At 48.0% G+C, this 15,684-nt stretch overlaps 1 protein-coding gene across 3 annotated transcripts in view; it reads right to left on the minus strand.

Annotated features, from left to right (window-relative positions):
- Positions 1–1,092: 1,092 nt before the first annotated feature.
- LOC138638871 (zinc finger protein 324B-like) overlaps positions 1,093–15,684 on the minus strand; it is a 41,578-nt gene continuing 26,986 nt past the window's right edge. For 2 of the 3 annotated variants that reach the window (XM_069728573.1, XM_069728574.1), the window contains exons 2-6: positions 9,408–9,534; positions 9,208–9,303; positions 8,959–9,135; positions 8,357–8,470; positions 1,093–3,026 (exon numbers count right to left, since the gene is read on the minus strand). In XM_069728573.1, coding sequence (XP_069584674.1) covers positions 2,293–3,026; positions 8,357–8,470; positions 8,959–9,135; positions 9,208–9,303; positions 9,408–9,534 — 1,248 coding nt within the window. In that variant the 3' untranslated portion in view covers positions 1,093–2,292. Of the gene's footprint in view, positions 3,027–4,325; positions 5,157–8,356; positions 8,471–8,958; positions 9,136–9,207; positions 9,304–9,407; positions 9,535–15,684 lie in introns of all 3 variants that reach the window. The other variant, XM_069728575.1, reaches the window with a different exon arrangement.

The raw sequence follows: 15,684 nt of genomic DNA on the forward strand, positions 1-15,684 counted from the left end.
AGCAACTCAGCAAGAAGGTTAACTCCTGCACTGCTGGCACAAGGCAGCCAGGTCAAAATACAGGAGAAGAGCTTCTGTTCACTGTGTGTGAACGAGGCCCAGAGCGCTGCGGTTCTCTGGAACCTCTCTGTCGCGGTAGCTCCGTGACATATAGGAACCTGAACCTCCAGAATAATCTGAGGTTTCTTTCAGTTCTGATAATTTCCCACAGTCGTTAATCTAGCTGAAACATATAAAGACTGCTCCACTGTCAACATCATTGATTCCAAAATGGTTGGCAAGTCAGCGTGTTGCCTCTGGAAATCTCAGCATTGTTGTCTGGAGATTTACTAAAGTCCTTGTGTTCTACTCTTATATATCAGGGGTCTGAAGTTGAAGAGACCCTACCAAATAGGATGGTGCAGCTATAACACAAGTTGTGGGAGGAAACAAACTATGGATGATAAGCAAAATGTATGATAGAAATATACCATGTGATCTTCTGCAGTAATAATATTATAACTGATCTATGGAGCACCAGAAGAAGGATCTGAAAAGTAGACCTGCCCTAACTGAAAGTCTTCAGATTACCTACGCTGATGGCCTCACGTGTTTCACTCTGCTTATACAGAACGCCTGTGAGTTATAGTGGAAGGAGCAGGTGCTCAGCAGCAAGTAGTATTTCAGGACAGGGATGTGTGTTACTCTAAGGCAGTGTTCTCCAACTCCAGTCCTCAAGAGCCACCAACAGGTCGTGTTTGTCAGGATTTCCTTAGTATGGCCCAGGTGATGGAATTGTTGCCTGTCCAGATGATGGAATTCTCACTTGGGCAATACTAAGGAAATCCTGAAAACATGACCTGTTGGTGGCTCTTGAGGACCAAACTTGGGAAACATTGCTCTAAGGTGTCCTCAGGAACATAATAAAGACTGTGATGATGAAAGGTACGAGGTAAGAATGTGACCAGTGATTGTTTAATGGTGTACAATAATGTAACACACGCTAGCGACCCCCGACATCCGCAAAGAGCCTCAACTGCTTGTCTTCTCTACATCAATATCTGTGCTGAAGCGCAGAAGTCCTGGTATGTGGAGGAAAGAATACACTCAGTCTCAACACGGGGATCACATACTTTATCAAATCGTGCCCCCAAAGGCTGAAATTTGTATGGGGAAGGGGAGCAGTGGATTCCTTTTTCTCTATAATGGTAGAAAGACAATGGGACAGGCAAAGATCGTCCTCCCCATGAAGTATAGCAGACGTGGGTAGTTACAGGATGTGCAGATAACACTTAGCAAATCTGCTGGTCCCGGGGGCACAGCCTGAAACATCGAACACGCTTTGCCACCATGTGTGACCCAACACCATCCGGTCCTCGTCCGCCAGTCTGTCACTAACTTGTATTTTCTCTGTCGGAGACTACAGGAGCGTAGGTGACAGCACAGATGAGTGGCTACTAGATGGGCAATGTGGGATCCCTGCACCAGCAGAAGAGGGCACTCTGCATCTGTGTGGCACTGTAGAAAACGGTGGGTAGGGTGGCCATGCTCTCACCCACTTGGCATAAACTACAATGGGGAGTGCCGCTACGGTCTCTGCTGTTATTGAGAAAGTATGAGACGAAAGAGACCTCCAACCTCCTGCTAGAGTCGGGGAAGGAGAATAAGCGCACATCATATACACACAGTTTCACTATGATGGAAGAGTCTCAGGTGGGAAAATCATTTTACGCTCCATTGATTCAACCAAACCGTGTCTCCTGCTCTGAACACATCAAAGAGAGGATTGAGATATCGGAAATTGACAGATTTGGAGAAGTTTGCAAGCCTTACACACCTGGAATATTACTGATGTCACCACATTATAGGGGAACACCATAAATATTGTCATTATCCTCTAGGCAGCACGGGCAGATTGTGGCATGGAATCAAATTGTTGGGGAGATGAACGAGGCTCTTTAAGATGAGGATGACGATAATGATGGCTCGTTAGGTTCTGGTAGGGTGGAGAACACTGATGGTTCTTTCTTAGTATGAAAGGGGCTTCCATCCGCTCCACCTGCCCCCACATACATCTTCCCTGCAAAGGGCACAGCTATTTGGCCGCAATCCATAATAAGAGGCATATAGAGCTGTATTCAGAAGATCTGCGGAGATCCAGGCTGCACCATTCCTCACCACACACCCCTGAATGTCATGAGACCCTTGTAAAGCAGCAGGACACATTCTCATGCCTAGGGCTGGGCGGTGGTGATGAGGACACTAACATACATGAGCAGTGACCGTGGTGATTGACAGCTCAGGCACAAGGGGTCAAGGTGGCGGACTAGCCCACGTTGGATCTGCTGCTCCAGCCCCTCTCTCAACCCCCTGCAGGATGTCCTCCACCACGTGAACACGGCTGTGCATCCGGAGCTGAGACTTGTATATGAATGTTCGGTGGCAGCGTGTGCACTGGTGGGGGCGGTCACCCGCCATGTGGGTGCGCTGGTGGCGGTTGAGGTCAGAGTTCTGACTGAAGCTTTTGGGGCACATGTTGCACTTGTGCGGTTTCTCACCGGTATGGGTCCTCCGGTGATGGATGAGGTTAGAGCTGTGGGTGAAGGTCTTGCCACACTCTGTGCACTGGAACGGTCTCTCTCCGGTGTGGGTGCGCTGGTGGTCCTTCAGCTGGGTGCTGCGGCTGAAACTTTTGGGGCACTTGAGACACTGGTATGGCCGCTCTCCTGTGTGTGTCCGCTCGTGTTCCCTCAACTGAGTGCTGCGCAGAAAGCTTTTTTCACAGTAAGGACATTTATACTGTTTGGCCATAGTGGTCTGATCTCCTCGGAGACCCCAGTCAATGGTGAAGAGTTGGGATCCTTCGTCGGGGACCAGCAGCGGCTGTGGCTGTACTGGGAGGCCTGAAAAAGCCCCATTTAGACGGGCATGCTTTTCTCTCTCTTCATCAAAATACCGCAACAGGTTCCCCACCAGCATCTCAGGTAGAGGCTGCCCAACTTCTGTGGACTTAACGGGACCCGTGGGATGTTGCTCGACGGTGACATCTGTGAGAAGGAAGAATGAGAAACATTATACAAATCACTACGTCATCCACAATTTAACATAGTAACATAGTTAGTAAGGCCGAAAAAAGACATTTGTCCATCCAGTTCAGCCTATAATCCATCATAATAAATCCCCAGATCTACGTCCTTCTACAGAACCTAATAATTGTATGATACAATATTGTTGCGCTCCAGGAAGACATCCAGGCCTCTCTTGAACCCCTCGACTGAGTTCGCCATCACCACCTCCTCAGGCAAGCAATTCCAGATTCTCACTGCCCTAACAGTAAAGAATCCTCTTCTATGTTGGTGGAAAAACCTTCTCTCCTCCAGACGCAAAGAATGCCCCCTTGTGCCCGTCACCTTCCTTGGTATAAACAGATCCTCAGCGAGATATTTGTATTGTCCCCTCATATACTTATACATGGTTATTAGATCGCCCCTCAGTCTTTTTTCTAGACTAAATAATCCTAATTTCGCTAATCTATCTGGGTATTGTAGTTCTCCCATCCCCTTTATTAATTTTGTTGCCCTCCTTTGTACTCTCTCTAGTTCCATTATATCCTTCCTGAGCACCGGTGCCCAAAACTGGACACAGTACTCCATGTGCGGTCTAACTAGGGATTTGTACAGAGGCAGTATAATGCTCTCATCATGTGTATCCAGACCTCTTTTAATGCACCCCATGATCCTGTTTGCCTTGGCAGCTGCTGCCTGGCACTGGCTGCTCCAGGTAAGTTTATCATTAACTAGGATCCCCAAGTCCTTCTCCCTGTCAGATTTACCCAGTGGTTTCCCATTCAGTGTGTAATGGTGATATTGATTCCTTCTTCCCATGTGTATAACCTTACATTTATCATTGTTAAACCTCATCTGCCACCTTTCAGCCCAAGTTTCCAACTTATCCAGATCCATCTGTAGCAGAATACTATCTTCTCTTGTATTAACTGCTTTACATCGTTTTGTATCATCTGCAAATATCGATATTTTACTGTGTAAACCTTCTACCAGAGTAGCAGTAACGTAGCAGACAGCAAATAACACTAGTTTACTGCCATTTTATGGTCCAGTCATAACCAAGGCTGAAAACAATCCTGACAACATGGCTGCCTGAAACAGATAATTCAACTCCTACACAGAACAGCAGGCGATTCCTGAGGGTTAACAGGAAAGCAGCCAAATCCTAAGTGCAGCTTTGGGAGTGACCGGAGTATAAGACATGTAACAGCATGCCTCAGGGTTTCATCATATGTAACTTGTACCAGGAACTGGACATAATCACAGTTTTATTTTGCTCACCTAGATCCGCAAGCCACCAAACTTCTCCCCCGTACATATTAAGACCATCCAGCACGACACAGCCACATACAGAGGGGGCCGACTGATCATCCTCAGTCCTGATTTACATATAGTGCTTGGCGGCAGGCAGCCCACATTGTGAGTACATACAGCACCCCCTAAAGCGGACCTGTGACAAACGCCGGGGCAATAAACTAATCTAACAAAAAAAAAACATTTTGAAAGTAAGTACACTAGAAGGGACCAGTAGTCTGATGTTGGGGGACACCTGTTATCTGTCATCCGTGGCACCTATACTGGACAGCCAGTCATCCACCCCACCCAGAGCTGCCATGGAGGAGGGGAGAGAGCTACGATGGATGTTGTGAGCCTTCTTGAAGCTGTCCAACCAGCCGTTCGAGGCTTTGAAGTCCTGGATACCCATGTCTTGGGCGATCTGCAGAGCCTTTTCCCGGATGATGCGCCCAGATAAAGTAACATCTGTGTCCCGTATGGACAGCAGCCAATCCCACACAGCAGAGTTCAGCTTGTCATTGGTGGTCCTCCGCCGCCGTCGGATACGATCTCCACTAACGTTGTTCTGCAGAGCGTCCAGCAGCTCCCCTCTCCGTTTGATGATCTGAAAGATCTGCGCTCTACTGACTCCGAACTGAGAAGCCAATGAGCCGACCGACTGGTTATTCTCGTAGGCACAGAGGACCAGAATCTTGTCTCGCAACTTCAACCCATTTCTCTTGTGCGATGTTGGCTTGTCGCAGGAGGGCCGATGTGGCTTTCTTGTGGATGGTGGCAGCGATTGCGTCCCTTCGGTGCTGAGGGGTAGAGTCGATGCTGGAAGGGACAGGAATGAACGAGGTTACACGTCTGTGAGCCGGAGAGGAATCTGTATCCATCCCTTCCATAGCTGAGTGCAAGAACTTAACACTAACGTCTGAACGTGAATCATCAAAAGCAACACTTAAGCATTATACGCTATACTACAGAATACCAGCCATGGATGGGAACTGGGAGGATGTAAAAGAGTTGTGCCCATCGGGCCAAGCATCATCATTGTCACCTACACAACACACACATTATGGATCAAGTACATGATCGGTACAAGGTTTTCACATATACTGAAAATCCTGTAAATGATAAGTGGTCTTCCTTATCACTGCCTAGTGCCTCCTAGAGGTGCTGAGTAACAATACTAATAAGTGAAAGGAGTAATCCAACAAGAGCGGATGTAGATCCTGGGCTCACCCTAGAGAGGAAGCTTCTGTACTTCAGAGAATGAACCCAGACCAAACCACCCAAGTCCAACCCATCAACTAGGCCTCATGTTCCTCCTCTAGCTCCACACAAGCCCTACTCTTTCCTGCTTTGTACTCTCATCTCAGCTGTTTTTCCTTTACTCAGCTCTTTCCTCCTCTACTTGGCTCACGTCTCCTGGGCTCCTATCTTTTCTCATCCTAATCTAATACTGACCTCTCTACAAGCACTTCCTTTTCTCACACCCAACTCTCCCCTAACCTCTCTCCTCCAGGGCTCAGCAATATGCTCCTCTTCTTTGACTCGAACCAAATCCTTTTGGACTCTTGCTTTCCCACCTCCTCAGCCCTCTTTCCCTTTTCTTAGGCTGATCTCCCTTCTCTTAAAAAGTGAACAATTGTCTTTTCTAAGTCTTCTTGGGTCAAGTTCTTTCAATTCATACTCCTTGCCCGACTCTCTTCTCTATGTCCTTCATCATCATCCTTCACTCGGGATGTGATGTCCTCTGCCCAGTCTCCTGCACTCTAGTTCTGTTCCCCAACAAAGGCTATGCTCTCTACTCCTCTTGGGAAGCAATCTATTCCTCTTCATCCTTTGGCAAAGTTCTCTAGCCCTCCTCTTCCAGTGTTGAGTTCACTTCTTTCTTTGTCTTGGGCTGAGCTCACTTTTCTTTATAGCCACGCTCACTCATTCTCCTCTTCGTGCTCCGCTCAGGCAGGGATCTTTCGCTAGATTTCTCTCTGCCCCCTTTTCAGGCGGTCTTCTCTCCTCTTAGGATGAGGTCTCTTGTCTAACACCAACTCTTCCTCCTTACACGCCGAGTCCTCGATTCCAATTTTTTCCTTAATGAAGTAAGATGTGGAATGCAGGAAGAACAGTGATCTAGTGAGACTTTTGGTTATTTGTGTGCAATTTATGCCATTGTCTTCTCATCTCAGACACATACTACCTACATAGAATATATTGCTATTTTTGCATTTGTCTTTCGACTTCTATCCATGTTGCACAAGTAGCTGTGTTGGCCTAGTGCATATTACAGCTCTGGCAAAAATTAAGAGACCACTGCAAAATGTTCAGTTTGTCTGATTTTTCTAATTATAGGTATATTTTTGAGTAACATGTAAATTGTTTTTTTGACAAAGAAAAATAGTCAAAAAAACAAAAAATAGTGTTTTCAGATCTCAAAGAATGCAAAGAAAACAAGTCCATAATCCTTTAGAAACAATACTAATGTTTTACCTCAGGAAGAGGTCAGTAATCAATATTTGGTGGAATAACCATGATTGTTCATCACAGCTTTCCTGCGTCTTGGCAGCTTTCCACCAGTCTGTCACACTCCTCCGGGTACAATAATGTCAGCCGTTCTCCTGTGTTTGATGACTTGTGACTCTCCATCATCCTCCTGATTACATTCCAGAGGTTTTCAATGGGGTTCAGGTCTGGAGATTGGGCGGCCATGACAGGGATTTGATGTGGTGCTCTCTTAATTTTTGCCATAATATATTTATGCACTAGTAAAATATACCTATTGGGACTTCACTATTGCATCACTATATTAAAGTAGAGCTTATTATGGAGCACACCCTATATTACATTCTGCCAAGAGGCATTTTTAGTGTTTTTAACCTTTCTGTATGTGAACTTTACTGATTCAATATATGTGCTATTTTTTCTATTTCTGGAGATCCTCGGCCTGTGCATACTTCTTTTTACTTCTACCAGTATGTGGTGAGCTGATCCCATTGTGATTAGTGGTGCCTGCCCTTTATGTCTGCTATCTAAGATGAAGGTTGCTGGATTTTAATGAAGCCATTTTTATTCAGAGGATAATGGAATTTTCAATTTGTTAAGGTGTTTCGAGATCTCCTCATCAGTTCATGCAACAATCTTGCATTCCTTGTCTTTGTTTAGAGGTCATCACGGTCTTGAGTGTCCGAGAAGCACAGGCCGTGATTAACAGTCTAAGAGGACATTGAAAGGAACACAAAGGTGTTGTATTCTCAGCAGAACCTAACAGGTGGCAGATCCAAACACAAGGGACTTTAGGGGGAACCATTATTTGGTTTGACACCATTCAGCACAGAGTTGAGGCCACAGGACTTTTCTTCTAGCTTCTCTTTTGCTCTCTAGCTCGCTTAATTATTTGGATTAAGCTCTCACCTTCCTCCATGTAGGCTGATCATTTTCCTTAACTTCTTTTGATTCTTGGGATGACTTCTACCCTTGAAGCACTGTCCTCTCCATGAAGTCAGGCCATTAATTGAGAACGTGAAGCCCATGCACAGAAGCCCATACTGGGCAGTTGTAGGACTTGCAACATTGTGCGTCCATATGACTGCAGACATATCTTGGTAGTGCCCCTCTAGCCTTCTGTAACCGGCGTCTACTCATCTGCTCTAGTGAAGGATCGGTCATTGTAATATAGAGATGAAGATGTTAGGTTACGTTCACATTTGCGTTGTTGGGCGTTGCGTCAGCGACGCAACGCACAATGCATGCAAAACGCATGCAAAAACGCATTGTTTTGTGACGCATGCGTCCATTTTTGGACGCAAAAAAAAATGCAACATGCAGCGTCCTCTGCTCCCTGACACTTGCGCCAAAAATGACGCATGCGTCACAAAACTCAAGACAACGCATGTCCATGCACCTCCATGTTAAGTATAGGGGCGCATGGCATGCGTCGCCGCGGTTGCGCCCGACGCAACACAAATGTAAACATAGCCTAACAGATCAGTTATATCCTACAGAATCTTTATACGTGTAACCCGCCTTCTTACCCTCCACAGCTGGAAGTGCGCTGTCCTGCTTCAGAGTAGAGCTGGACTCTCCGATCATTACTCCTTCCTCTTGCTTGATCCACAAAGCCAGCTCGGGGTTAAATACCATGCTGCCTAAAAAGGAGAGAAAAAGTTCAAGTAAAAAAAAAACAAAACAAAACACATGAGGCAAATAAGACTTTTGCGCCAGCGGGTGCCCGGGGAGGTCCAAATTAGCAGAGGGGCACAGGGTGGCCCACAGAAGCAAGTTGTGAAGTCGGTAAAGGTCTGTACCTTTCTCCCCATACATGTTATATAATCGATAAGATAAGGAAATTAGGACTGACCCTGCATTATACAGGCTGAGATCGTCACACATTGTCTCGGCCACTGAATGGACGGGGCAAGAACCACATAAAATTACCTAGAATGTCATTTACTGACAGGTTCATCAGTTACATTTGTTGCTGACATTCTGTTAGCTCTCAGGCAGCAAACTAACTGCTTCTCCAGCAAGTATCTGTAGAAAGAGCCGAGCGCTTGTAGAGTGTGATACCCCCCCAAAAAGTCCCATAATGCAATGCAAGTGTAGCACATTATAGGATGTCCCATCATTCACTCACTAGAGTCTTCCTCTTCTGCCTCCATCTTGGGGGCAGTTGTCTGGCAGCTCTGCTCATTGCTCACGTTCTCCATTTTCACCCGTAGTAAGAGGTCAGGTTTGATAGACGGGAGCTCAGATGAAGACTCCGCACAGTCCGCCATGTTTTCTTCTAACTTATGTGAAAGCGGCTTCCAAGCTGTGGACAAAGAACAAAGATAAGAAAGTCCAAGCCACAGAGCTAAGTAAGTGGAGAGGAGGAATCACTTACTGTGAGCTGAGACCTCTGAGGCATCTTGGGACCCGTAGTAAGGATCATCCGACTGCTGGATCCGCACCAAGATACTGGGATTTGCAATCTCATAACCTACAGAGAAAAAATGACAAGAACTCCAGTTGTGACCACAAATACCAACTACCCCCCCAAGCAGACTCCTCACCCTCCAGCACCACCTCCCCAAGGTAGCTAACCTAGTGCAGTGAGGGCCCCATGGATCTCTTTCATGATGTTGCGGTACAGCTTCCTCTGCCAGTCAGCCAGCAGCTCCCACTCCCGCAAGGAGAAGTAGACCGCCACATCGTTAAAGGTCACCGTGACCTGTGGATGGAGAGCAAGTGTTAGCCAAGTTGCCTGGCTATGAAGGCACAGTGTCTACACAGGCAGCACTGACCAAAAAGCAGTTTGTTTGGGGCTTAAAAATACCTGCTGGACACCACCTCAGAAAAACACACCATATAGTGTCTAGAGAGGGGCCACTACCTCAGGAGGAGAACACACCAGATAGTGTCCAGAGAGGAGCCACCACCTCAGGAGGATAACACACCATATAGTGTCCAGAGAGGGGCCACTACCTCAGGAGGATAACATACCATATAGTGTCCAGAGAGGGGCCACTACCTCAGGAGGATAACATACCATATAGTGTCCAGAGAGGAGCCACTACCTCAGGGAGGATAACACACCATATAGTGTGCAGAGAGGAGCCACTACCTCAGGAGGATAACACACCATATAGTGTCCAGAGACTGGCCATTACCTCAGGAGGATAACACACCATATAGCGTCCAGAGAGGAGCCACCAGCTCAGGAGGATAACACCATATAGTGTTCAGAGAGGAGCCACTACCTCAGGAGGATAACACACCATATAGTGTCCAGAGAGGAGACACCACCTCCGGAGGATAACACACCATATAGTGTCCAGAGAGGAGCCACTACCTCAGGAGGATAACATACCATATAGTGTCCAGAGAGGAGCCACTACCTCAGGAGGATAACACACCATATAGTGTCCAGAGAGGAGCCACCACCTCAGGAGGAGAACACACCATATAGTGTCCAGAGAGGAGCCACCACCTCAGGAGGAGAACACACCATACAGTGTCCAGAGAGGAGCCACTACCTCAGGAGGATAACACACCATATAGTGTCCAGAGAGGAGCCACTACCTCAGGAGGATAACACACCATACAGTGTCCAGAGAGGAGCCACCACCTCAGGAGGATACCACACCATATAGTGTCTAGAGAGGGGCCACTACCTCAGGGAGGATAACACACCATATAGTGTCCAGAGAGGAGACACCACCTCCGGAGGATAACACACCATATAGTGTCCAGAGAGGAGACACCACCTCCGGAGGATAACACACCATATAGTGTCCAGAGAGGAGCCACTACCTCAGGAGGATAACACACCATATAGTGTCCAGAGAGGAGACACCACCTCCGGAGGATAACACACCATATAGTGTCCAGAGAGGAGCCACTACCTCAGGGAGGATAACACACCATATAGTGTCCAGAGAGGAGCCACTACCTCAGGGAGGATAACACACCATATAGTGTCCAGAGAGGAGCCACTACCTCAGGAGGATAACACACCATATAGTGTCCAGAGAGGAGCCACCACCTCAGGAGGATAACACACCATATAGTGTCCAGAGAGGAGCCACCATCTCAGGAGAACACACCATATAGTGTCTAGAGAGGGGCCACTACCTCAGGGAGGATAACACACCATATAGTGTCCAGAGAGGAGCCACTACCTCAGGAGGTAACACCATATAGCGTCCAGAGACTGGCCACTACCTCAGGAGGATACCACACCATATAGCGTCCAGAGAGGAGCCACTACCTCAGGAGGATAACACACCATATAGTGTTCAGAGAGGAGCCACTACCTCAGGAGGATAACACACCATATAGTGTCCAGAGAGGAGCCAGTACCTCAGGAGGATAACACACCATATAGTGTCCAGAGAGGAGCCACTACCTCAGGAGGATAACACACCATATAGTGTCCAGAGAGGAGCCACTACCTCAGGAGGATAACACACCATATAGTGTCCAGAGAGGAGCCACCACCTCAGGAGGATAACACACCATATAGTGTCCAGAGAGGAGCCACCATCTCAGGAGGAGAACACACCATATAGTGTCTAGAGAGGGGCCACTACCTCAGGGAGGATAACACACCATATAGTGTCCAGAGAGGAGCCACTACCTCAGGAGGTAACACCATATAGTGTCCAGAGACTGGCCACTACCTCAGGAGGATACCACACCATATAGCGTCCAGAGAGGAGCCACTACCTCAGGAGGATACCACACCATATAGCGTCCAGAGAGGAGCCACTACCTCAGGAGGATAACACACCATATAGTGTCCAGAGAGGAGCCACTACCTCAGGAGGATAACACACCATATAGTGTCCAGAGAGGAGCCACCACCTCAGGAGGATAACACACCATATAGTGTCCAGAGAGGAGCCACCATCTCAGGAGCAGAACACACCATATAGTGTCTAGAGAGGGGCCACTACCTCAGGGAGGATAACACACCATATAGTGTCCAGAGAGGAGCCACTACCTCAGGAGGTAACACCATATAGTGTCCAGAGACTGGCCACTACCTCAGGAGGATACCACACCATATAGCGTCCAGAGAGGAGCCACTACCTCAGGAGGATAACACACCATATAGTGTTCAGAGAGGAGCCACTACCTCAGGAGGATAACACACCATATAGTGTCCAGAGAGGAGCCACTACCTCAGGAGGATAACACACCATATAGTGTCCAGAGAGGAGCCACTACCTCAGGAGGATAACACACCATATAGTGTCCAGAGAGGAGCCACTACCTCAGGAGGATACCACCATATAGTGTCCAGAGAGGAGCCACTACCTCAGGAGGATACCACCATATAGTGTCCAGAGAGGAGACACCATCTCAGGGAGGACAATACAATTTAGTGTCTAGAGAGGAGTCACTACCTCAGGCAGGGTAAAATGCTGTAAATTGGGAGGATTAGATATGGTATAGTAGACAGTAGGGGGCTGGCAAAGAAAATAACATGCCATATAGTGCATCGCGGGAACCGCCACCTCGGGAGGAAAACACACCATATAGTGCAGAGCATGGGGCGTCAACTCAGTTACAGGAAAGAAATATATCTTGGTACCCTGTTAGCCAGTAGATAGAAAAATATTTAGAATTGAGAGTCCTCAGTGGTTGATACCTTTTAATGGCTAACTGAAAAGATGGTAACAAATTGCAAGCTTTCGAGACTACATACGTCTCTTCATCAGGCAAAGACTAAAACAAATTCTGAAGAATCACATATTTATGCACAACATAGTATAGAAGAAAAAAAAAAAAAAACAACATGGATAAGCCAGGTGAACCTGGCTTATCCATATTTTTTTTTTCTTCTATACTATGTTGTGCTGCACCCATCCTGCGCCTCCATACTGTCATTTGCTGCTCTCATCCTGCGCCCCCATCCTGTCATGTGCTGCTGCCATCCTGCGCCCCCGTTGTCATGTGCTGCTGCCATCCTGCGCCCCCGTTGTCATGTGCTGCTGCCATCATGCGCCCCCGTTCTCTCATGTGCTGCTCCCATCCTGCGCCCCCATTCTGTCATGTGCTGCTCCCATCCTGCGCCACCATTCTTTAATTTGCTGCTCCCATCCATATGCCCCATACGCTGCTCCATAAAGGTTTATGGCCCCCATAAGATGCTCCATGGTATATGCCCCCGTACACTGCTCCATTATGGTTTATGGCCCCATAAGATGCTCCATAATATATGCCCCGTATGCTGCTGCAATATATATAAAAAAAAAATACCATACTCACCTATCGTCGCTGGGCGCCGAGTGCTGGGGAGCCTGAGCAAGCGGGGACACCGGCGCGCTGTGGGGGTCAGGTGCCGGTATCGCCGCCAGCTCAGGCCCCCCAGCACTTGCTATATTCAACTGGCCCCGTTCCACCGCTGCGCGCCACCATCTTCCGGGTCCTCTGGCTGTGACCGGTCAGTCAGAGGGCGGCGCCGGCGCGCATTAAGCGCGTCATCGCGCCCTCTGAACTGAACGTCAGAGGCCGAGGACCGGGACACGGAGCCGCACGCAGCGCTGGAATGGGGACAGGTGAATATAGATAATTACCCTCCTGGCGGTCCCTGCTTCTCTGTTGGAGATCGCGGTGTGCGTTCAGTGTTTACGCATACCGCGATCTCCTGGGAGCGTCACTCTGTGGGGGCCAGACTGCGCCGGCGCTTGCGCAGTCTATAAAGGCTTCGGACAGAGTGACGCTCCCAGCGTTATAATATAGATATACCGTATATCCTCGAGTATAAGCCGAGATTTTCAGCCCAATTTTTGGGCTGAAAGTGCCCCTCTCGGCTTATACTCGAGTAACGGTAGCGGTGGGGTCGGCGGGTGAGGGGGAGAGGGCGCTGAGGTATACTTACCTAGTCCCAGCGATCCTGGCGCTCCCCCTGCCGTCCCACGGTCTTCTGTGCTGCAGCTTCTTCTCCTCTTCAGCGGTGACGTGGGACCGCTCATTAAAGAAATGAATATGGACTCTACTCCCATAGGGGTGGAGCCGCCTATTCATTTCTCTAATCAGCGGTGCCGGTGACCGCTGACAGGAAGAGCTGCAGCACAGAAGACCGTGTGAAGGCGGGGAGCGCCAGGATCGCTGGGACTAGGTAAGTATGTTATACTTACCTGTCCCCGTTCCAGCCGCCGGGCGCCGCTCCATCTTCCCGGCGTCTATCTCCGCTCTGACTGTGCAGGTCAGAGGGCGCGATGACGCGTATAGTGTGCGTGGCGCCCTCTGCCTGATCAGTCAGTGCGGAGAGAGACGCCGGGACCGGACGCCGGAACGAGACACTGGGAGCTGCAATCAAGAGAGGCAAGTATGGCTTTTTTTTTTTTTTATTGCAGCAGCGGCACAGATTTATGTGGAGCATCCATAGGGAAATATGAACGGTGCAGAGCACTGTATGGGGCAGTATGAACGGTGCAGAGCACTATATGGGGCAGTATGAACGGTGCAGAGCACTATATGGGGCAGTATGAACGGTGCAGAGCACTATATGGGGCAGTATGAACGGTGCAGAGCACTATATGGGGCAGTATGAACGGTGCAGAGCACTATATGGGGCAGTATGAACGGTGCAGAGCACTATATGGGGCAGTATGAACGGTGCAGAGCACTATATGGGGCACAGATATGGGGCAATATGAACGGTGCAGAGCACTATATGGGGCACAGATATGGGGCAATATGAAAAGTGCAGAGCACTATATGGGGCACAGATATGGGGCAATATGAAAAGTGCAGAGCACTATATGGCACAGCTATGGGGAAATAATGATCTATTTTTATTTTTGAAATTCACCGGTAAATGCTGCATTTCCACCCTAGGCTTATACTCGAGTCAATAAGTTTTCCCAGTTTTTTGTGGCAAAATTAGGGGGGGGTCGGCTCATACTCGGGTCGGCTTATACTCGAGTATATACGGTATATATAGATGTTTTCTTCTAAGAGAGCATCTAAGCCTTTCCTTTTTTAAACCAATGAACTTTTCTTTCTCCTGGCGGAGACAGTGCTCTTTTATCTTTTGAGGTGGGTTTTCCATGAAAAAGTTTTTGACTATACTTTTTTGAAGGGCCATATATAGTTCAGAAACATTTGGACAGTGATACAAGTTTTGGAATTTTAGCTATTTGCGAAGACATATTTAAGATCAAGTTCTACTATCAATATGGGCTTAAAGAGCCGACTCAGCTGTAATCTGAGGGGATTCACATCAAATGTGACAAACAAAGCTAATGTGACAATTATCTCAAAAGTTTTTTAATGGGCTGCATCTGCTTTTCCCTGTTAACCCATCATCAATTAAGCAGGTAAAAGGTCTGGAGCCGATTCCAGGTATGGCGTTTGCATTTGGAAGCTGTTGCTGTGAACCCACAACACGTGGTCAAAGGAGCTCTCAATGGAAGATAAACAAACCATCATTAGGCTGAAAAATAAAGAACAAATTCACCAGAGAGAAAGCAGAAATGTTAACCCCTTTCTGACATCAGACATAGTAATCCATCCCTGTGCCCTGGGCCTATTTTGCCAGGGACTGAATATTACATTTGAGTGATAGCCCGCGCACACAGAAGATCGCCGCTGGGTGTCAGCTCATCCTAACAGCTGACACCCGGAGGAACTAAGTGCCAGGAGTGGTCACAGACCGAAATGCGGTGATCGAACACGATTGCAGCATTCCGGAAGATGGCAGAGGGCTAACAGCCCCTCTGCCTTTGGATTGGAGACCCCTCGACATGACGCGGGGTACCGATCACTGCCATGGTGACCCGATGTCGTCAAGACAACATCCAGGTCACCAGACCTAACAAACTTGCTGATCATGCCCAGTGCTTGATGAGCAAGCTTGTCTGTCAGT

This window comes from Ranitomeya imitator, chromosome 5 (genome assembly GCF_032444005.1).
Source record: "Ranitomeya imitator isolate aRanImi1 chromosome 5, aRanImi1.pri, whole genome shotgun sequence".
NCBI lineage: Eukaryota > Metazoa > Chordata > Amphibia > Anura > Dendrobatidae > Ranitomeya > Ranitomeya imitator.